Below are 21,310 nucleotides of genomic sequence, written 5' to 3'. Positions count from 1 at the left end.
AGATCTGGTTATTTTGCAGTGGGACACCTCCTCACTCCAGATTAGCTAGTCTGCTATACTGCCAAGAGAAGCAGAAGGTCAGTACTTCTGTTCTTATTTACGTGCTACTTTAGTAAACAAGGGGCTGTTAACTAAGGGTCCTCATTTCAGGCTGCAGGCAAAACTAAACTATTTGATGAAAAAAAAGTTTGTATTTACCCTTTTTAAGGTATTTGCTAAGGATCCGTGTACATTTTATGTCCCAGTCCCTCCCCAAATTAAGAATGAGACCTAGGTTAAAAGTCTGAGAGACTGTGGCAGTAGAGGTGATATTTTACTTCTACCAGTAGTGAACGGTCTTAGAAGAGAAAGAACTGAAGTAATGAATTGTGTATACGGAGATAAAGAATGTGTGAATTGGCAAGAATTAGGTTTAACTGCAAAGCACAAATAAGTGGCTTAAACAAGGTAGAGATTTATTTGTGTCTCCCAAAGAAGTCCAGAGGTAGACTGTCCAGGACCGCGATGGTGGTTCCATGGTCATCACGGACTCCAGCCTCTTCCATCTTCCATCCTGCAGATAGTCTTGTGGTCTAAAATGGCTACTGGAGACTCTCAGCCATCATGTCCACATTTCAGACCAGAAAAAGCCAGGTGAGGGTCTGGAGAGCACAAAGGATGAGCCTCCCAACAGAGCTAATCATTTAAGGGGCTTTCCTGGAAGCACCACCAAATGGCGTCTGCTTCTACCCACTTAGCAACAGTTAACTGCAAAGGAGAACAGGAATGCAGTATTTCAGCCGGGCACACTGTCACCCCCAATAAAACATGGGCTCTGTAAATTAATGGGTTCTGTAGAAAGGATAATAATGGATATTGGGCAGTGTATTCATCATGTTTCTTATTTTCTGTATTTTATGATGCTTTGACATCCTGGAGTCTGGCAGACCTTGGGAGGAACTAACTCCTTCCCAACATTAGCTAATTCCTGGAAATAGTAAACACTTGCCCAAGAGCATGTCTTTCATATGCAAACCAACCAATCCTGATTCCATACCTGCCATCAGCCTCCTTTTATCAGGCTCCTGCAGTCCAGAACACTGTATCTCTGCTCAAAGGTACCAGACAACTAGACGCCCCCCCCCCCTTCGGCCCGGAGCCTGGTGAAAATCATTCGTCCCACAAAAATCACAATAAAAGCTTTAGGCCTGCCCTGGGGCTCCCCCGGTGGCTCTAGTGGTGTGGCATGTGCCCTCCTCTTGGCAACTAGAATAAACTCCTCTTTCAAGACAGTTCTTTATGTCTGTCATCTTACCACACCGGATTAACACAAATCCCACCTACATTGTAAAATAGGTAAGCCACTGGAAACCTCTCCCATGATACGGTTTTGCACAGCAGAAAGCTGGAATCCTGGCAACATTTGTTATCTCACAAAATATGCTTAAAATGTGTTTGGCAGAAGAAAAAGAGTCCCTCGTCTCAACTTCTCTTCTGAGCTCCACTCGTTAATCATCAAATAGAAGCCAGGAAGTCTACAACTCAACTATGTTCAGAACTACTCCTGATCTTCCCTCTTCTCACACCTGTTCCCACCTTCATGTTTCTTAGTCTCAGAAACAAAACGTCACTATCCACACAGCTGCCCGAGCAGCTTCAGAATGATCTCTTCGTGGCCCTTCTCTTCCCACCAGCACCTACTGTCCCCAGGGTGTCCTGGACAGGAGTTCCATGCTCTCAGTATCCCTAACCTGGAGCGCAGCACGGGATCTGGCACATAACTGTTGCACAGTGAATGAACCGTGAACCCCAAACTCCCCACATGTCCCCTGTAATGCACACTCTGCTAACCTTTCGAGGCTCTTGCAGGAGCTTCCTGACGGCCTGCAAGCTTTCCCCACTTCTAACCCTTCACAGGCCTTCACTTCTTTCTCAAGCACAGTTCTGATACGTCCATTTCAAAACATGCAGCTCCCCACTGCCAAAGTCCTCTGTAAGCTTTCAAGGCTCTTTATGATCCAGCCCTAACGCCTTTTTCATGTTTTATCTTTCACGGATCCATATGCTTTTATGTTTCTGGACCTTTGTTCATGCTGTTTCCTCTGCTGAAAACTAATCTAATAACTATTCTCATCTGTGTCCACAGGACTTTATTTCTACCATCACTAGACTACTCCTCACACCACAGCATGCTTTGTACACAGGCTCCTGCCTCTGTCCTCCCCATCCAGCCCCCATCATCCTAGATTGTGAGCCCCTTCAATGCAGTAATCCTGTTATATTTATCCCTATATCCAGGCCTGTATGCTTGCAAGGTTTAAAGCAGGTGCCCAAGTGACTTTCAAGTTTAAAAAGATGCTCAGATTAACTGTAAATAGCCACGGAAGATTAAAAGCAAACCAAAAAACACTACTAAAGTGGACTACGTTCTCAGTAATCCACAGACATTAACAACAAGAAAGGTCAAGTACAATAAACTAATCTAAAGTTTACAGGCTCCCAGAAGTGTCCCGTGAGACTGGGGAGATGGGCATGGTGACTGAAAGGGACATGCCTTGTTGAAAATAACTACAAACAACAGTAATAATGGCCAGTAGGCACTGAGCACTGGGTTCAGTTAGTATGTGCCAAGTAAGTTATATGTATTATTCATTGTGTTCCTCCCAGCAGGCTTATGAAGTAGGACTACTATCATCCCTGTTTTATTCACAGGAAAACAAAACGACAAAAAATCCGAGGCAGGGAAAGTTAAGAAACTCAGCAGAGGTCACTCAGGTGGTAAGTGAAGCAAATCCAGGCTGTGCGACTAACACAACTATTAAGTTAAACCACCTTTTCAAAGGAGAGGTGCGGCAGGAAAACTGCAAAATGTTAAGGTGTAGACCTGTATGGACAAACACCACCCTGAGGTCTGAAGCAAACGGATGAAGAGTACAGACAAAAAAGAGAAATTTCATTATTGTGTCTGCATGACTTGGGACAACCTAAAAAGCTACACACCATCCTATCACAGACTGTGGGAACAGCACAGGGACATATACAGTAGTGAGAGGGGGGGGTATAACGCCGTTGACGCCTGCCAACAGTCTCATTCTCTAAAAAGTGAGCCTGTCAAATTCTTGCACAATCTTGCTGACAGTTTCAACTCTCAGTAGGAAGGAAACAATTAGAAGGAACAATGAAAGGAGGAGACGCCATAACCTATTTTAACCAGTAAAGAAACATGGTTTGATAACAAGGGATCAAGAGGAATCAGTAAAGATAACCTAGCAGAAAAATGAACTGTGATCTATTTTCCTATAGGATCATCAGACTGAAAATGAGAAAGAATAAAGAGGTGGTGGTATTTCTCCCTAATTCTACCTCCAGCCAAAACCTATGATGTAGTGGAACTCCCAGGGTGACTTAGACACACCCTGCAGGGCTAGAAGTTAGCAGTGGGGGTTCTGGATAGTTGGGCCAGTGGAGGTGGGACGCAGTGGGAAGCAGACTGTAGGCAGAGAACAAAATGCAAACCTCACATACCTAAACTCAAACTCCAGCTGTGCCTCTTATAAGCTGCATGACTTTGACATGTTACTTAACCACGCAGTTTCAGGTTTCCTCACCTGCAAAATCAGGATAATACCACCTTCTTAGGGTAATAGTGAAATGAGACAATGATAAAAAGCACTGAGCTCAGGGCCTGGCACCTAGTACATACACAAAAAGGTCAGCCTTCAATATGGTAATTGTTTTCCCTAAGAGATTTCTCTGTAACTCACGAAGTTTTCTACAACGATTTGCTTGCTGTTACTCCCACCAAGCTTCACAGCACTTCATGCAAACCCTGACAGAAAAATAAGTAAAGTGAGCCTGCCTTCATTTTCATGTCAATGTTTCAGTGCAATCCAACCAAACATTGTGAAAGCCCTATAATGTCACTTTGCTAGGCTAAGCTGGATGGGGACAAACGGGTAGTCTGAGTAAAAGATAACCCCACCTTCAAGAACTGCACAATCTCTTTTGGGAACAAAGGGAAACCACCAGTAATTCCTCCTGAGCTGCAAAGGTTAGGCTGCAACCCAGTTGGCAATGACAAGAAATCCCCAAAACAGCCACAAAAACATGTCTTTGGTATTTTCGGATGTCTCTGGATTAACTGCCCAGTCGTTTTTAAGAAATGAATGACTCTTTGAAAACTACTGACAGCAAACAGTGGATCTCATACGGGTTGGTCTTTAAAGTCAATTGTTGTAGGTTATATACACGTATTAAGAGGAAAAGAAAAGAAAAAGAAGGGAAAAAAAGGTAAGTGAAGTATCTGAGCATGGACTACAAAGATGCAGACAATGGAGGGAAATACATGAAAGATATCTTGTTCGCCTCTAGGACAGGAAGCAGTAAGTACTAAATGAAAGTCAATCAGCAGTGCCAGCCTGGCTTGGAAATAACGGAAAGATTTTTGTTTTCCAAAAGTGAAAACAGTTTATTTGGTTTTTATTGTCAAAAGTAATATAAGCTCAAGGCTAAAAAACAGTAAGAATAATAAGGAAACTCACACATAATCCCCCCATCCAGAGATCATCACAAACCTCTGATGTTTCTCCTCCCAGACTTACTAAACATATATTCATATCTATTACTTCTTTTTCAAAAATGGGAGAGTACCACACGTGCTGCTACCTTCTCTCCCACACCATCGTGTATCCTACTCATCTTCCCACCCAACGTGGAATCCCAAAATCAAAGTCACACGGCAGTTTTCCACAGGAATATTCCCTAACACCGTGAAAAGATGACAAAGGGAATGCAAGACACAAAAATGGGGCTACAAGACCCCTACCGACTGTTAAAGCTACCAGGTTCCACACATCTACTCCGAGACCAGCTTGGGAGAGGTACAGAGTTCTCAGCACCCAGGGCTGCCCGAGGAAGGGAAGGGCAGAGTCCATGCTCTGGGAGCTGCCCAGTTGCGGACCTCACATCTGCACCATCAGCCTCATGCCGAGGCCTCTGCACCGAACGCCCGCCTCTAAAGGCCCTGCTGCCCAACCTCAGAGCCTTCCAGGCAACCTGCAGCGGGAGGGTGGCGACGCCTTCGGCTCACAGGGATCCGGCGGGGCGCACCTTTCTGCCCCTGCGCCCTGGACTCAGAGCTGCTCTGGGCTGGTCACTGAACTGGTCTGTTCACCTATTACCTTCCCAAAGCACAGATTCATCACACTATTTAAACAGGTATACTAATCTGCAGAACTTCTCACAACTTTAAGGAGTATAAAAGCAGCTTTTGCTAACGAAGAGTTGCCCAAAGATCAATTTTATCTACATTTTGCTTAAGGAATGTGGCATAAAGAAGTGAGGGCTACATCACCAGACAGTTTTAATGTATAAACTCACAAAGCAGAGTTCATGTACTGATTAATGGTCCCAGCTGCAGGAAAAAAGACGGCTGATATGAGGAAACGGCAATTCCTTTTCTACTGTTCCTGGACAAGAAGAGAGAAAAGCTGAAGAATTCCATCTTTACCCTGACCCAACTGTACCATAAGTGCAAAAAGGGGCTCAGGTGAGGGTCCATAAGGCAGCATGTAAACCGGGAACCCGTGACAGTCCAGCATGACGTAAACCACAGTCAGCACCCTGCTCTCGGGCACAGGGGACAAGACATGCAGTCTAGGGCACCAAAAAACAGGCTGGGCTGGAGGCAAAGCTGGAGCCTGAGTGGCCGAGACAGAATGAGGGACTGCTACAACTTGAACTGGACAACCAGCTCGACAGTGGCCAATTCTAAACAGGCACAGCCAGCTAGCAGACCTGTGGAGGTCTGATGCAAACCTAAAAAGTACAAGAGGCACTGAAAAACAGACTTTATGTAATACTTATTAGGAAATTACTAGTACTCTGTAATTTCCAGAATCTCATAATGAAAGTAATCGTGTGTACACAGTGATCTTTGTATGTGCATCAAGAGACCAGGTGGAAAAATAAAAGGAAAATGTCACACCTCAGGCTCTAACCTACAGAGGCAATGTCAAAGGTTGTTTAGGGGACTCCCCCAAGTTCTGGGTGGGACTAAAAGGATAGAGAATGGGGCTTAGAAAGACAGAAACTAGTGGAACCAGAGCCCCTGTGGCATCACCTGGAAATGAACTAGTTCATCCCTACTTATATTTTGGGTCTCTACTATTGATAAACTCTATTTCATAAGTGCTACTAGTGAAATCTGTCCAAAAACAAAAGAAGTGAAGAAAGTAGGTTAGTCTTAAAGCTAGGTTTAGGTTAGATACCAACCCCTGTTCAGCAACCCCCTTCAGTTTGGGCTGAAGCTTAATATCCCATTGGGATCATTCATCTGTCAACATTTATCAAGTACCTATTCTGTGCCAAGCACTGGTTAAGGTGCAGGAAACAAAAAGCATACAGTCCTCGCCATTTAGTTTATAAACAGTAAGAAAATCATTATTCACAACCATGGGATAAAGGCCTGACATAGAATATTTAGTGGCTGGATGAGTACTATAATACAAGCGTGTATAAAAAGCAAGAGGCCATCCCAAAGGACACCTATCCTTTTGCCATAACATAGATGAACCCGAGTTCATCTGTTTTATACTCTTGTACACAGAAACCATCCCTAAAAGAATAAACAATTAGCTACCAAGGTTTATGAGACAAGGGGGAGGAACAGTCAAAAGTATTATTACTCATTTTATAAAAAAGAATATTTTAATTCTTGTCCTTAGGAACTATAAAGACTATACATGATTTGGAAATGAGACCGTACCAAACAATGGCCAAAGAAGAATCGTCCACTCTATGCCTTTTCTTTGGTCTGGTCACTCAGAAATATAATATTATCTGTAAAGAAGCCAAAGCATAAGTATTATTTTCAGAACTCTTTCTCCATCTCAATTAATCACTCCTCTATAATACACACAAACTTAAATGCTGTTAACTAAAGGACTTGAGAAAAATTCCCAAAATGTGAAGTAGCTCCTGCTGTGTTCATTAGTGGCATAAACAACAGGCAAAAATGGAGCTAAAAGCTGGGCTTCAGCTATTTTTCAATAACTCAGACCTTGTCGGGAGACGTGTGATAGTTCCTGTCTTCCCTGAACACAGTTATAACCGCCTGGCAGTAACTTGCTACAAAAGAACTAGTCACCGATTTCAAAGTTTGCAATGCTCTGATCGATGCCATGATACCAGGCAGCACATCCACACACACAAGAGGGCCAAGGCACAATGTTACACATGCTGGAGGTAGAGAGAGGACAAGGTCCAACGTATGGCCTGTTAGCAAACACAGATTTATTGATTTTTTTAAGTAGGCTGCAACACTCACACAGAAGACATTCTAGTTTTAAATTTTAAAACACCCTGATTTTTATATACTCATTCTTGGGAAAACTTTTACTACTCCATATCACAGACAGAGCATTCTCATACAAGAACGTCAGACATTGCACTTAAAACGTCGTCCCAGACAGAGTTAGTTCAGGACAGGCAAAGGAAAAGTAGTAGTACTTCCTGTATAACTTGAAAAGATCTAGATACTCGTAACTTTAAGATTACTTAAAAAGTGGCTATTACATGACAGTATTTATGACTAGTCTTCTAAAAATAGAATATTTTGGTAAAGAACGGTTATTTCAGAAGAGATTAGAACAGACACCACAGCGTAAAATGGCAAGAGTGCCATCCACTGGTGATTAAGTTCTAGACATGGATCCCTAGGAGGAAAAAACATGACCTACAAAACCAAGCAACCAAATTTAAACTCTATTTCTTTCAATTCAAATGTTACTAAACATTTATTCATTTTTACTACTAGCCATAAATCCACTTTAAAAGCTCAATCAACTCACCTATGCGTTGAATACTAGTTACAAGAAGAAAACAAAATGGCAGATAATCTGAACTGTTTCTACTGAGTAGCTGGTTTGGTTCAGAATAATTCACACAGTCCAAAGTTTACCCACACTTTTGGTTTACAACAGAGTATGAAAGTATTAAATAAACACAAAACTGATAAAATAAACACAAAATTGATAAAGACTTAGAAATTCAATTATTTTACTAGAAAGTTTGGTTTGGGGGATCCTGGGTGGCTCAGCTGGTTAATTAAGCATCTGAGTCTTGATCCCATCTCAAGGTCTTGAACTCAGGATTGTGAGTTCAAACCTGTGAGTACAAGCCTCCATGCCCAGTGTGGAGAACGAAGGAAGAAAGGAAAGAAGGAAAGAAAAGAAAAGAGAGAAAAAAAAAGAAAGAAAAGAAAAAGAATGAGAGAGAAAGAAAGAAAAAAGGAAGGAAGGAAGGAACAAGGAAGGAAGGAAGGAAAGAAAGTTTGGTTTTCCACGTTTCCACATAAAAGTCTATTACTTTTTTTACTGTTATTTTTTGAGAGAGAGAGAGAGAGAGAATGCACATGCGTGTGCAAGCAGGGGAGGTGCAGAGGGAGAAGGAGGGAGAGAATCTTTAGCAGACTCGAAGCTTAGCGGGAAGCCCAACACGGGTTTCAATCTCGCAACCCTAAGATCATGACCTGAGCCAAAATCAAGAGTCGGACACTTAACTAAGCCCCCCAGGTACCCCCAGAAAAAAATTTTGAACAGGTAGGTATCTCTGGAGATATGGCTCAAGGAAGACTAGGGCATCCAGAAATGAAATACTGTCAAGACACTCAAGAAATTATGGAAGCAAAATGGTCACAAAGGACCTCATCTAAGGTCTGATGAGGGTACAAAGATAATTATATTGGTTTTCAAGGTCAATACACATTCAAAGAAACCAGTAAGAGAATATATTTTTTGACTATTATTTACAACAAATTAAAACTTATCAATATAGTTAAGACATGAACTCTGGAGCAAAGTAAAAGAGAACGATAAAAGGAAAATCTGTCGATTAAAAGAGACTTAAGAGTTCTCGCCTCCAGAATTCTGAGAAAATAAATTTGCTGCTTAAAAAAAATAAGAGACTCAAGATATAAGCCATGTAATATAGTGTATGGACTCATATTTATCAAGCAATCAAAAAAAATTTAAACATTGTGATGTCTGGTAAAAATATTTAAATAATTTCTTAATATTAGGTGTGATAACAGCATAGTAGTTATGCCTTAAATAGGAATCCGTATCTTTCAGATATACCTATTGAAAACACTTATGGATGAAATAATATAATGTCTGAGATTCACTTCAAAATAATCCAAGTGTAGGGGCGCCTGGGTGGCTCAGTCGGTTAAGCGTCCGACTTCGGCTCAGGTCATGATCTCGCGGTCCGTGGGTTCGAGCCCCGCATCGGGCTCTGTGCTGACAGATCAGAGCCTGGAGCCTGTTTCAGATTCTGTGTCTCCCTCTTTCTCTGACCCTCCCCTGTTCATGCTCGCTCTCTGTCTCAAAAATAAATAAATGTTAAAAAAAAAATTAATAAAAAAAAATAATAATAATCCAAGTGGAGGAAAAGTGGGTTGGGGCTATAGAAGAAATCACACTTGCCATCAGTTGGTAACTGTTGAAGCCAAATGATACATTTCCTTTTTTTTACTTTTCTGTATTTGTGTATGTTTGACGTTTTCCATAATTTAAAAAAATCAATTTTTAAATGATGTCTAACATTGGCGTATCTCAAAAGTTCATAAACACTGAGACATTACTTTCTTTCATTCCCATCTACTTATTAAAAAAAAAAATTAGGTTTCTCAGTATTTACGTCCATAAAAACAAAGGAACAAAATTAACATTTAACAACTGTCTTATTAATTTTTCCAAGAGGTTAAAAAAAAAAAGAACCATCTTCCTCATTAAAAAATGTATTTTTAATAAAATTTCAGTTTTCATATTTATATATTAAAATTGTTTTGGTCACATATGTTCTAAAAACAACTATAATGATAACCCAATCAAAAAATATGTAACATTTAGAGCCTTAATATCACATAATTTTTTTAATGTTTTAAAATTTCTATTTAGGTATGCATTTTTGTTACAAACATAATACAATGAATAATAAAAAGTTCTGAATTGTACAATATATGTTAAAATACCTTTCTTAGGAGAAAATGGAAAAACAAGTTCGGAGAACAAGAAATAACAAAATTTCCAAATGCTTAAGAGCTTGTTCAATTTTTTTAAAAAAAATGATGAGTATCAAACTGCTATGGTATTACAGCCACTGATACATTTCAGGGTAACAACTTCTTATTGAAAAAAGATTTTTACGTCAACTTAAGTATGTCCAAAAGAAGTATATCTTTTCAAACTTCTTGTAGAATTTTCAAAACAGTTTGAAAAAACTGCTCTAGGAGATATCTTTTTTTTTCTTCTTAATGTTTTGATTTATTTTTGAGAGAGAGCACAAGAGCATGAGCAGGGGACGGGCATGGAGAGATGAGGACAGAGGATCGGAAGTGGGTTCCGCTGACAGGAACCCTGAGATCCCTGCAGGAATGCAGGGCTAGAACTCATGAACCATGAGATCATGACCCAAGCCAAAGTTGGACACCCAACCGACTGAGCCACCCAGGCGCCCCTAGGAGGTATCTTCTTAATCTTTAAGCATTGTGTGTCCATGTTTCCTACATTGTTTGCATTTTCTTAGGAACTTAAAAATCATCATGTTCTGGGGTGCTGGGGTGGCTCAGTCACTGAAGCATCCGACTTCAGCTCAGGTCATGATTCACGGTTCACGAGTTCGAGCCCCACATTGGGCTCTGCGCTGACAGCTCAGAGCCTAGAGCCTGCTTTGGATTCTGTGTCTCCCTTCCTTTCTCTGTCCCTCCCCCATTCACATTTTGTCTCTCCGTCTCTCTTTCAAAAATAAACATTAAAAAAAAAATTTTTTTTTTAATCATCATGTTCAGCACCGAACAGGTTCTCAATAAATCTGCACAAATGTCTAACGCCCCTCACGGCGGTGTAACTTTACCTTGGCACAGGCTTCTGCCTGTTTAGGCCATGTCCTCAGACACTAAAGTTTTTTTTACTTCAAACAGTAAGGACCAACAGACACTCTACTCAAAAGTTACTTGTGAAATGAAAGTGAGCACAGAGAGAATTTTCTGAAGGAACTGTAGAAACCATAGCAAATCCCTGAGCCACACTCGCAATTCTCACGGTGAGTTGCCTGACCATCTCAGCATCTGTACCCAAAGTCCCTGTTAAAGTTACTTATAAGAAGCCAAGCTTTTTAAAAGGGAAGAGGGAGGAGGGAACAGCTGTTACCACAAGCTTCTTACCAGCTATGATTGTTGTTGCCTGTCGCCTCACATTGTTTTTATCTGTGTATTCACCATAGTCGACTTTCCCTTCCACATAGATACGGGACCTGATAAAAATAAAATTCACTTTTCAGTCTGGAGATTCTAATCTGTTTGAAAAGAGAGTCAGGTGAGAGCAGGAACAAGTACACACTGAGAATGAATACAGAACCAAGTATAACCTCATTTTTGCCACCGCATCTCAACGTTCAAAATTAGGAATATTAAGAGTACTAAAACAAAGTCCACACAGACCTGACACATTTAGGTAAGAAGGACAACGTTCTCAGCCTTGAGCTGACTGTGGTTCTTCAAGTTGTAAAAACTAAAGTGACTTTAAGAAAGTTTTAGTTGTAAAAACTAAAGTGACTTTAAGACCATTAAATGGCGGGGAGGGCACCTAAATGGCTCAGTTGGTTGAGCATCTTGACTCTTGATTTTGGCTCAGGTCATGATCCCAGGATTGTGGGATCAAGCCCCACGTTGGGCTCCTCGTTGAGCATGCAGCCTACTTGAGTTTCTCTCTCCCTCTGCCCCTCCCCTGCTTGAGCGTGCATGTGCACACATGCTCTCTCTCTCCCCCTCTTAAAAAAATTTTTTTTTACAAGACCATGAAATGGAAGAGCAGCATAGTGGCATCCTTTAAATCTCTGGGACTGACTTCCAATCTGCCATTTTTCTTCACCTTTTATTTTTGACCCCCTAACAAATTTGTTGATTTTCACTTATTTTTCAATTCCTTTCCATAGTCACGTTCACGAATTTATTTTCCAGGGACTTAGATTATTAAAATTCAAAACAGAGGTTTTGGCGTAGTATTTCACTTAGACTTAATCACTAAGACCATTTCTGCATTGTTTAGAAGGCTGAACTAGAAGACAACTATAACTCTGATTTTAAAGGATAGAAAATGCATGCTAGCATTTATTTTCAGTCTACCCTTACCAAAAAAGCAGAATATAGGAGACAAAACTGGTAAAATGATCGGGTGTCAAATATACACATAAACCGCAAACAGATATTTTCCTTGAAATTTCCTGTATTTATACATATGTGTAGATGCATAAATTTATACGTACATATATAAAGGACTAAGAAAGTAAATAGAAAAAAAAGGAACACAGTTTATTGAAAAGAAACAGAAATTTTAGTTATTCCTGAAATTGTTTTCCGTGAAATCTATTTTACTTCTATAAAACTAGCACATTTCTAAATATATTAACTATGAATACAACTGCTGTTCAACATACGCTTTTGTCTTTCCACGGGTTTGGAAATGACACTTTTTATCTATACACTAAGCATTCCAAAAGGGAGCTGAACTAAAATTACCAAATATAAAACAACAGCTGTGAACACTGCCATAATACCTCACCTGTGCCAGGCTACACACATTCCAGATCCTGTACTAAGGACTCCATGCAGATGCCAAGAGGCAAGACACCCGCCGTGGGGATCCCTGGCTGCGGCGGCATAGAAACTCCTAACAGCATGGGTTGCACCTGCTCATACGGTGCTCAGTACACTTTGCCTTCTCTCTTGCCTCATCTGCGTCTGTTTATGTATACCTGTAATTTGGCCTAAATTATAAATTCTTAGCAAGCGAAACCATGTTCTATACATCTGTGAATTAGACACACGGCGACACACCGTGCATATAACAGTAAGCTCTGAATAAGTATCGAGTTAACACAGAGTTATTAGAATAAAGGAGGTAGGCATTCCTGAGAACACCTGTTACCAGTTTTTTTAAACCATTCAATCTGTAAGATCCTTCTTTCTCAACTTACCCCTTTTTCACATACTGATACGCCACATCTCTGAGGCCTGGTCGGAATACTGATATTCTGTGCCATGTCGTCTTTTGACTGACATCACCTAAATCTCAAGAATAGAAAATGTGGTTATAAACACCAGCAGCCCAAACCAATGCCAAAAGACAACATGCCCAGCAAAACCAACGTCACAATTTCGAAGAGAAAAGCACAGAATCAGAGAAGATTCTTTCTAAAAGCACCTCATATCTAATTAGCTGAGAATAATGTCTATTTATTGCTGATACAATTAAAACCCCAGTCTGTATACTCACCCATTTGGTATACTTCACTCTCCCCTGACCGCCACATCTCATTCGTTGCTAGAGAAAATATTGTGACCGGGTTCTTCCCTTCCACCTGTCTCATGACGGGGTCCTGACCCACTCGCCCAAGGAGCTGCACACGGTTCAGAGCTGAAACAACGTGTAAATAAAAGGAGCCTGAGAGAAAGGTACAGAAAAGGAATAGCTACAAATATTACTTCAATTTCAATCTCAGCATTGAGCAAAACCCAAGTTCTACACGTTCAGAAGGTAAGTTGAAGGGACAAATAAAGGCCGTATGGGAGAGAAAAGAGGATTGGCAAGAAACGAGAAAATATTCTTTGAGAAAGTAGCCCACAAACAAACACTAAGTTCTTTACCTTAAATTCTTTGAAATACCTTTTTAAAAAAAAAAAAACCATATGGTTAAAAAAACAAACCTGAGATCTGAAAATCTTTATAAATACACAGGACTACTCCATGAAAGAAAAGCTTTCACAAAGCTTCACTCTCTCAGCCAAACAGCACATGACCTTGGAAGAATTAGATAACCAGATAGGACTCAAGGAGATTCTAGAAGGCCCCTGCAGCCTGATGGGGCAAGGCCAAGAGTGGAGAGCCCAAAAGGAGCCAAAGGCATGACGATTACCTGCGCATAACGCAACCAGTGCACCTCTTCTACCACACATTTAAGAACAAACAACATACTTTAAACTTGGAAGTTAGCCACTACTTACATCTTTCAAGAACCAAGCTGCTGGCTATTTCAGACTCACGTCTTACAAACTGATGAAACACCTAAAGGGGAATAAATCAGTGAAATGGCTTTAATTTGGGGGGAAAGGTAAACCCAAACAGAAGACCTGCTCACACTCAGTCACCATTTGGTTGGCAGGTCCTACAGCATTCACGCCCAGAACACAAGCAGTGCCCTTCACGTGCCCCCCCACCACAGTGCCAGGAGGACCATGCAAATGCTTGAGGGCCATCTATTACAGAAGCCCAAAGGTACACAGAGCCAGACGGCATGCCCAGGAAAGCTAATTTAGAATCCTCTCCTGGTTCTTTCGTGGTAACCCTCCTGATTATGGTGCTTCCATAGTTGTGCAAAAAAAAGGTCAAATCATATATATGCTGGAAAAATTCATGCTTTTGATAGACCAAAGAGAAAAGTCTAAGACAAATCTGATTCTCTGATAAGGTACAAAAAGAGGACTATTCAAGTCAGTCTGTCAGAGGAAGGCAGTAACTGACACAAAGTGGTGGCGGCATTCAATGATCTTGCAGCTATCACTACTGAAGACCAGCTAAGTGCTTCACCTCTTACAAATTAATCCTCAGAATAAATGTATACACTGTGTAAAATTATCCCTACTTTTGAGATGAAAAAAATGAAATTAGGGAGATTAAGTAACGTGCCCAAAATCCTACAGGAAGTAACTGGCAAGTCATGCCTGGAACCCAGGGCCATCCAACACCAAGGCTGCCACTGTTCCCGCCGCCCTCTGCTGCCTCCTTAAGGACATTCTGTTCAAGGGCTACTGCCATGGTAGGAGCACAGGTCACCAGGCACATTGCTGATTTCAACATTCAGAGAGCTAACCATTACATCAGAGAAACAGGTATCATATGGTAGCACTGTTAATATAAAAAGCAAACATCCACCAACCAAATGAACAGCCATTCCTGGAATACTGTTGACTATGGAATCCTACCACTGTGTTTTGGGGTGGCAGGTGGTTAAGAAATAAAGATGGAGTGGGGCGCCTGGGTGGCGCAGTCGGTTAAGCGGCCGACTTCAGCCAGGTCACGATCTCGCGGTCCGTGAGTTCGAGCCCCGCGTCAGGCTCTGGGCTGATGGCTTAGAGCCTGGAGCCTGTTTCCGATTCTGTGTCTCCCTCTCTCTCTGCCCCTCCCCCATTCATGCTCTGTCTCTCTCTGTCCCAAAAATAAAATAAAACGTTGGAAAAAAAAAAAAATTAAAAAAAAAAAAGATGGAGTTATAACACGGCAAAGACTCAAGCAAACTAGTACTTGTGTCATACTTCTAGAAATGTACCAATTTAAGTACTGAGGTGAGCCAGAGCTCCTAAGTCTTATAGGATAATATGTCTCATTTTGGGCAAACGAAAATTAAGACCTACTAGAAAAACAGAAATAGGTAAAGAATTAACTGGGATAATTTTTAAAATTAAATTCTTGGGGCGCCTGGGTGGCGCAGTCGGTTAAGCGTCCGACTTCAGCCAGGTCACGATCTCGCGGTCCGTGAGTTCGAGCCCCGCGTCAGGCTCTGGGCTGATGGCTCAGAGCCTGGAGCCTGTTTCCGATTCTGTGTCTCCCTCTCTCTCTGCCCCTCCCCCGTTCATGCTCTGTCTCTCTCTGTCCCAAAAATAAATAAACGTTGAAAAAAAAAAAAAAATATTTTAAAATTAAATTCTTAACTTTTACATCTAGCTTTAAAGATTTCTTAAAGCATTAAGACAGTTGTTAACTTTTCTGTTTCACGTTTCCACACACACACACACACACACACACACACACACGCAAAACGTTAAAAGTCTGGATAGGTTAAAGTGAGGATCCAAGAATACAGAGTTAATTCTATAGTAGAGGGAGGGAGATGAGAACAGGTTTCACAGAGGAACAGCTTCTTCATTAGTCGTAACAGGATGGGAAGTAAGAGGTGTTATAAAGAATCTATAGGGGCGCCTGGGTGGCTCAGTCGGTTAAGCGGCCGACTTCGGCTCAGGTCATGATCTCGTGGTCCTGAGTTCGAGCCCCGCGTCGGGCTTAGCCGACATCTGTGCAGAGCCATTCATGCTCTGTCTCTCTCTGTCTCAAAAATAAATAAACGTTAAAAAAAAAATAAAAATAAATAATAAAAAAAAAAGAATCTACAAAGCGGCAGCCCAAACATGGTTAAGTCGGGAAAATGGGTAGTCTAGCTGGGCTGAAGGCTGGCTAGAGTGTCTGAAGAAATGAGGAGTCAGACTGGTAGAATGAGAAGGAACTGTGGACATTGTACATTTGTCATGATGGGGTGACGTCAGCTACACTCCTCAGTACGGGGAGATGAGGGGAGGAAGGCTGACAACAAGAGGTAGGTGGTCAAAAAGGAACCACATGCCTCATAGAAAAATGCTGGAAATGATCCTCATAGTCTCTAGATCGCTAAGGACACTAAATGCTCCCTAACTGATCAAAATACAAGGAGTACATTTTAAAAAATCATGACTGGGGCGCCTGGGTGGCTCAGTCAGTTTAGCGGCCAACTTCGGCTCAGGTCATGATCTCGCAGTCCGTGAGTTCGAGCCCCGCGTCGGGCTCTGTGCTGACAGCTCGGAGCCTGGAGCCTGTTTCCGATTCTGTGTCTCCCTCTCTCCGACCCTCCCCTGTTCATGCTCTGTCTCTCTCTGTCTCAAAAATAAATAAAACGTTAAAAAAAATTTTAAATAAAATAAAACAAAACAAAACAAGATAAAATATCATGACTCCCATTATATACTAGTGGGAAATTTTTGTTTTGTTTTAGTGAACATTATTGACACAAGTAAAACCTGCCCCCAATCCTCTCTATCAAAGGAGTACACATAAAGTAGGTGGGCTCAAAGGTCTTTTGCCTCTGCAGTCAAAAGCCTGTAGAAATCTGATCACTATGGTTGATAATAAGGCATCTCAACACTAAGAAGAAAAGGTGATTACCTGTAATACAGGTCTCCGAAACATGGCTTCTATTTGCTTTTCCTACAACCTAGTCTTTGGTCTTCCTCTGAAAAAAAAGAGAGAGAGAGAGAAAAAAAATAAACGCATCTTACAGCAAGAGAACAAATTCACTAATCCTAAATGCCTAACTGCGTTCGTAATTTTCATGCGGTGGGTCTTGCGACCATAAACATCAACATCCTGCACATTTTAGGACTCCCCCAACCCCCCAAAACGCTTTACTGTCTTTTTTTTTTTTTTTATTCCCCTTGGCTTCCTCTTCCTCCAAACCATACAGAAAATACCTTCTGATTTATTCCCATTTGCATTCCACCGACTTTTCAAATTTCTTTAAATTGCAAGCCCCTTAGGGCAGGGATTTTTGTCTGACTTATTCACTGCCACAACCAACATTCCTAAGTTAGTTCCTAACACATGGTAAGGGCTCAGTATTAGAATGTCACCAAGGGACTTAAATCCGAAACTTGTTGCTCCAAAAATTACTGCCTCCAAACCCGTTAGCAAAGACTAAGGAGAGCCCTGGACTCCCCGGCCTCACCGCCGGGGATGGGAGGGCGCCCTTTCTCAATGGTGGCGCTCCCAACCAACAACGTAAAGGGACAGGGAGGTGACAGAAAACCCTGAAGTCCTCCGCATGGGTGCGAAGAGAAAAGCCAAGACACCGACACAGCACCACCACCCGAACCACAAAGAGCTGCACGCACACCTAGCAAAGAACTCGTGGCTCCCTCCACCCTCACCGGACGCTCTAGCCCGAACTAACCTCGAGCTAGGTGACCACTTCCGGATACAGAGGCGACGCAAGCAACGCGATAGGGTTAAGAAAACGGAAAGTCTGTGGTGTGCGTCTGTAGAAATGCTCCGGCTAGCGCCACGGAAAGCAAGCCTCCTTAATGCGGTAGTTCCGGGAGATTTTTTTTTTTCCGGCGGGAGCAGAGAAGCAACGCCGCCGAGTGGCGAGTGGAGCTGATTTGAAGTTTCTAATGAAATGAAATTATTTGACAAGCTTCCCAGCTTGGACTAGGAGGGGGCGAGTTAGACGAAACAAAGGATGGCTGGTTCCTGGGAAAGACTGGAAAGGTCCAGGCCTGCTAAAGCAGTAAGGAAACCAGAAAAAGAAGTAGAGCAGGAACTGAGAGCGAAAAATTAAGGGGGTGACAAAAAATTGGCAATCAAAATAATATTTCAAGAAGACAAAATTAATGCAAAAAATCAGTGGTGAACAAAAAAGCCAAAATTTTAATTAAGCACAAGATCTGAGCCACGTTGGATCTGAGGCACGAGAAAAAATGGGTGCACCGATACACGTTTTTACATATTAAAAAAAAAAATCCCAGAGCATTAAAGTACTTGAAGAAATATGGAAAATTTGAAGAGTAGATATATTAAAACTCACAACACTATTTTAACTTTAAATATTCTATTTGTACCAAAAACAGAAGTTACAGTAGCTTTACTGACCTTAATTGAAGTAAATTGATCAATAGTATTTACAAAATCTACTTCTTTGCTTATCTGACTTCCAATTGCAGGAATTGCCATGTCTGATGATTTTTCTTGACCAAGTTGCAAACTTAGTTTTAGTTAACTTCAGCTTACTGATCTTGTGGGTTGTTTTTTTTTTTTAATTCTGATATTTTGTTCATTGTGGATTTTTTTTCATTAATTTTAATATTTTTTAAATATTGCATTAAAGTGTCCTTGATCTTGATTGCTGTGTTTCTTAGCACCCTTAAATTTTGCCTCCTTCACTCTAACCTTGGCCCTGCTTAGGAAGAAGTTATGGGGGCCCCACAGATTGCAGGATACAGGCCTCTCCTCTGCTGGTCCTGGTACTGTCCAACTTCTAGAAAATGAAGGTATCCTCCAGATCATTCTTTTTTTTTTTCTTAATGTTTATTTATTTTTGATAGAGACAGAGACAGAATGCAACTGGGTTAGGGACAGAGAGAGAGGGAGACACAGAAGCAGAAGCAGGCTCCAGGCTCTGAGCTGTCAGCACAGAGCCCGATGCGGGGCTCGAACTCACAAACCGTGAGATCATGACCTGAGCCGAAGTCGGACGCTCAACCGACTGAGCCACCCAGGCACCCCCCTCCAGATCATTCTAACAAGCAAATCGCCTTCTTGGGATCCTACTTGAATCCTCCATTGGCCCATTTTTGGCCTTAAAGGAGAAAATATGCCCTTAAAGGAGAAAATAATCGTTGGCATATTCTAGATATTTATCTCCCATGTTACCTTTTTTACCATTTTATTTCAATGTTTAGCTCCTGAAACAGCATGTTATACTGCCTTCAGGCCTTGCACAGACATTGATCATCCTACACCCCACCACTTACGTTACTACTGCCAGTGCCTTCCAATGATTTCCTATTTAAAAATCTCAACTTCTACTTGAACGGTTGAGTCAAATGAAAAACTAAATTCAAACTTTCCTCCAAAGCCAATTTTTCCCTTCTAAGCTATTTGTTTATTTAATGGTACCAACATTCTCCCAGACTTGAACTTTGGAATCATCTTTAAAAAACGTTTCCTACATGCATTTGTCTATATCCACTCACTTAGCCCTATAAGTTATTTCATTATTCCACTGACATCTCCCTCTTTCTATTTGCGCATGCTTTTGAGTGAGGAGTATGGAAAAGGTTGTTTCAAATTAAAAAGCAGAAAGGGCGCCTGGGTGGCTCAGTCAGTTAAGCATCCAATTCTTGATTTGGGCTCCCATCATGGTCTCATATTTCATGAGTTCGAGCCCTACATTGAGCTCTGTGCTGGCAGTGTGGAGCCTGCTTGGGATTCTCTCTCCCTTTCTCTCTCTGCCCCTCCCCTGTGGGCACTCACATGTTCTCTTTTTCTCAAAATAAATAATTTTAAGAAAGGGTCACACCAGTTAAAAACAGACAGCCTTGGGCAAACTCATAACTTTATAAATAACATCTTAATCTACATAAATAGCATGTTAAGCTAATCTCAGTTCTCACACAGGATTTACCAATACACATGCCCCCTAGACTGTTGGAACAGTTGCAAGTGCTGCTACTTTCATTTTTCTTGATAAGCAAAAACATTAAAATGTATAAAATATACAATGTCATGGACGAATGGAGATAAAGCATTTTCCTGTTTTCTACTCCATCTTCCTTCCCCACAACAAATCCTCCAGCATTGCTTTGCTCTCACTGTCCTCAGGGTCTGAAATGCCCTTCTCTATACTTTCAAAATTTTCTACTCAAATAAAGTCCTTACTTTGTTCTCGCATTTCACTTTACACACAGCTTATCTTGTTTTATAATTTAGATGACCATGAAGGTGCCTCCTCTTCCCCAGTGACTGTGAGTTATTAGAGGACAGGGACCTTGTGAATATCTTGTCAAAAATCATGCTTTAAATCAAGGAGAGGCTTTAAAAGGGTTCTGGTCACAGGCCAGAACAAAGAAATAGGAAGAAAAAAATAGAAAGAATGCAGAAGGATGTTCAAATAAGCCTGAAATTAGAAAACTAAAAACAAACAACAAAAAAATCAGGGACCTGGAAGAATGGCTGAATGCATTTTCATAATAGAGATACCCCTTCAAGAATCTCCAGTTTGCATAATTGGAGACTTTGTCGTTCATCCATGGACCCAGAAAGGGCCTTCTCAGTGCTGAAAAGTATTGACAGATAACATTGCAGCTTTAATCAGCTCCCATTACCCCCGGCAGTAGTGGAATAATCAAGGGCTCTCATCCTTTGCAGAGCTAGCTGAGAAAGAGAAGTATCTCATAGATGCCCATGGCCACAAAGTTATCCTTGGCCATGCCTTTTTTTCCCCTCTAAATTAGAAAAAGTCTCAGCTATGAGCAGCTATGAGTGGTAGAGATTAAGGCTGGTAATGCTTTATCACAGATAGGAAGCTTTGGACAATATTATTGCTGTAGAAAAACATTTTTTGGAATTTTTAATCAGGTTTTCACTTTGCTTCTAAATCAGTTTTTCTCTAGCCTCATGATAATGGTTGGAAAATTACAGCACTTCCTATCTAAATGGATTACTAGCATCTATTTTAAAGTGGCTCAAAAGCAATTTTAGCAATACTTCAGTTATTAGTTATTATGGCTATGTTTTGTTGTTAAATCATTTTTAAAAAATCAACCTGACAATTTTTATGTAAATCAGGATCGAAATTATGGTTCATATGAGATAAAAAAGTTAACCATTCAGGCTGAAATGCTGATCTTTATCTTTCAATGTTCATCTTTGTAGAGCTTTAGATGAATGGCTTCTATAAACTGATACGTATG

The 21,310-nt window shown here is 41.1% G+C and overlaps 1 protein-coding gene and 1 long non-coding RNA gene across 17 annotated transcripts; one reads left to right on the top strand and one right to left on the bottom strand.

Annotated features, from left to right (window-relative positions):
- The first annotated feature begins 227 nt into the window (after nt 1–227).
- On the top strand, nt 228–14,868 carry LOC123606979. Its single transcript, XR_006716596.1, has 3 exons — nt 228–335; nt 10,368–10,375; nt 14,858–14,868. It is a non-coding gene; the product is annotated as an uncharacterized LOC123606979 (long non-coding RNA).
- SSBP1 (single stranded DNA binding protein 1) lies at nt 435–17,846 on the bottom strand. Of its 16 annotated transcripts, XR_006716594.1 has the most exons (10): nt 17,734–17,801; nt 17,007–17,073; nt 14,042–14,102; nt 13,314–13,454; nt 13,015–13,108; nt 11,204–11,292; nt 6,746–6,819; nt 5,359–5,447; nt 3,505–3,587; nt 435–747 (listed from the first exon to the last, which is right to left on the bottom strand). XR_006716594.1 is itself a non-coding variant. In XM_045495918.1 (8 exons), the coding sequence occupies exons 2-7, from the start codon at nt 17,028–17,030 to the stop codon at nt 6,776–6,778; spliced, it is 453 nt and encodes a 150-aa protein (XP_045351874.1). In that variant the 5' UTR covers nt 17,031–17,073; nt 17,734–17,801; the 3' UTR covers nt 435–747; nt 6,746–6,775. The 16 variants fall into 16 exon arrangements, 13 of the variants coding, with proteins under 13 accessions (XP_045351874.1, XP_045351875.1, XP_045351871.1 ...); XR_006716593.1 differs by having other exon boundaries at nt 5,359–6,819; nt 17,791–17,844; XR_006716595.1 differs by lacking the exon at nt 5,359–5,447.
- Between the last annotated feature and the right edge of the window lie 3,464 nt (nt 17,847–21,310).

Source organism: Leopardus geoffroyi, chromosome A2 (assembly GCF_018350155.1).
Source record: "Leopardus geoffroyi isolate Oge1 chromosome A2, O.geoffroyi_Oge1_pat1.0, whole genome shotgun sequence".
NCBI classification, from domain to species: domain Eukaryota; kingdom Metazoa; phylum Chordata; class Mammalia; order Carnivora; family Felidae; genus Leopardus; species Leopardus geoffroyi.
The sequence above is the reverse complement of the archived record's forward strand: the minus strand, read 5'-3'. Positions and strand labels throughout refer to the sequence as shown.

Coding starts and splice junctions, on each gene's coding strand:
- SSBP1 (XM_045495915.1), bottom strand. CDS start 17,030: ATGTTTCGGAGACCTGTATTACAG. Junction 14,103..17,006: donor TTCGGAGACCTGTATTACAG/GTAATCACCTTT, acceptor ATTCCCCTTTAG/GTGTTTCATCAGTTTGTAAG. Junction 13,455..14,041: donor CAGCTTGGTTCTTGAAAGAT/GTAAGTAGTGGC, acceptor ACGTTGTTTCAG/CTCTGAACCGTGTGCAGCTC.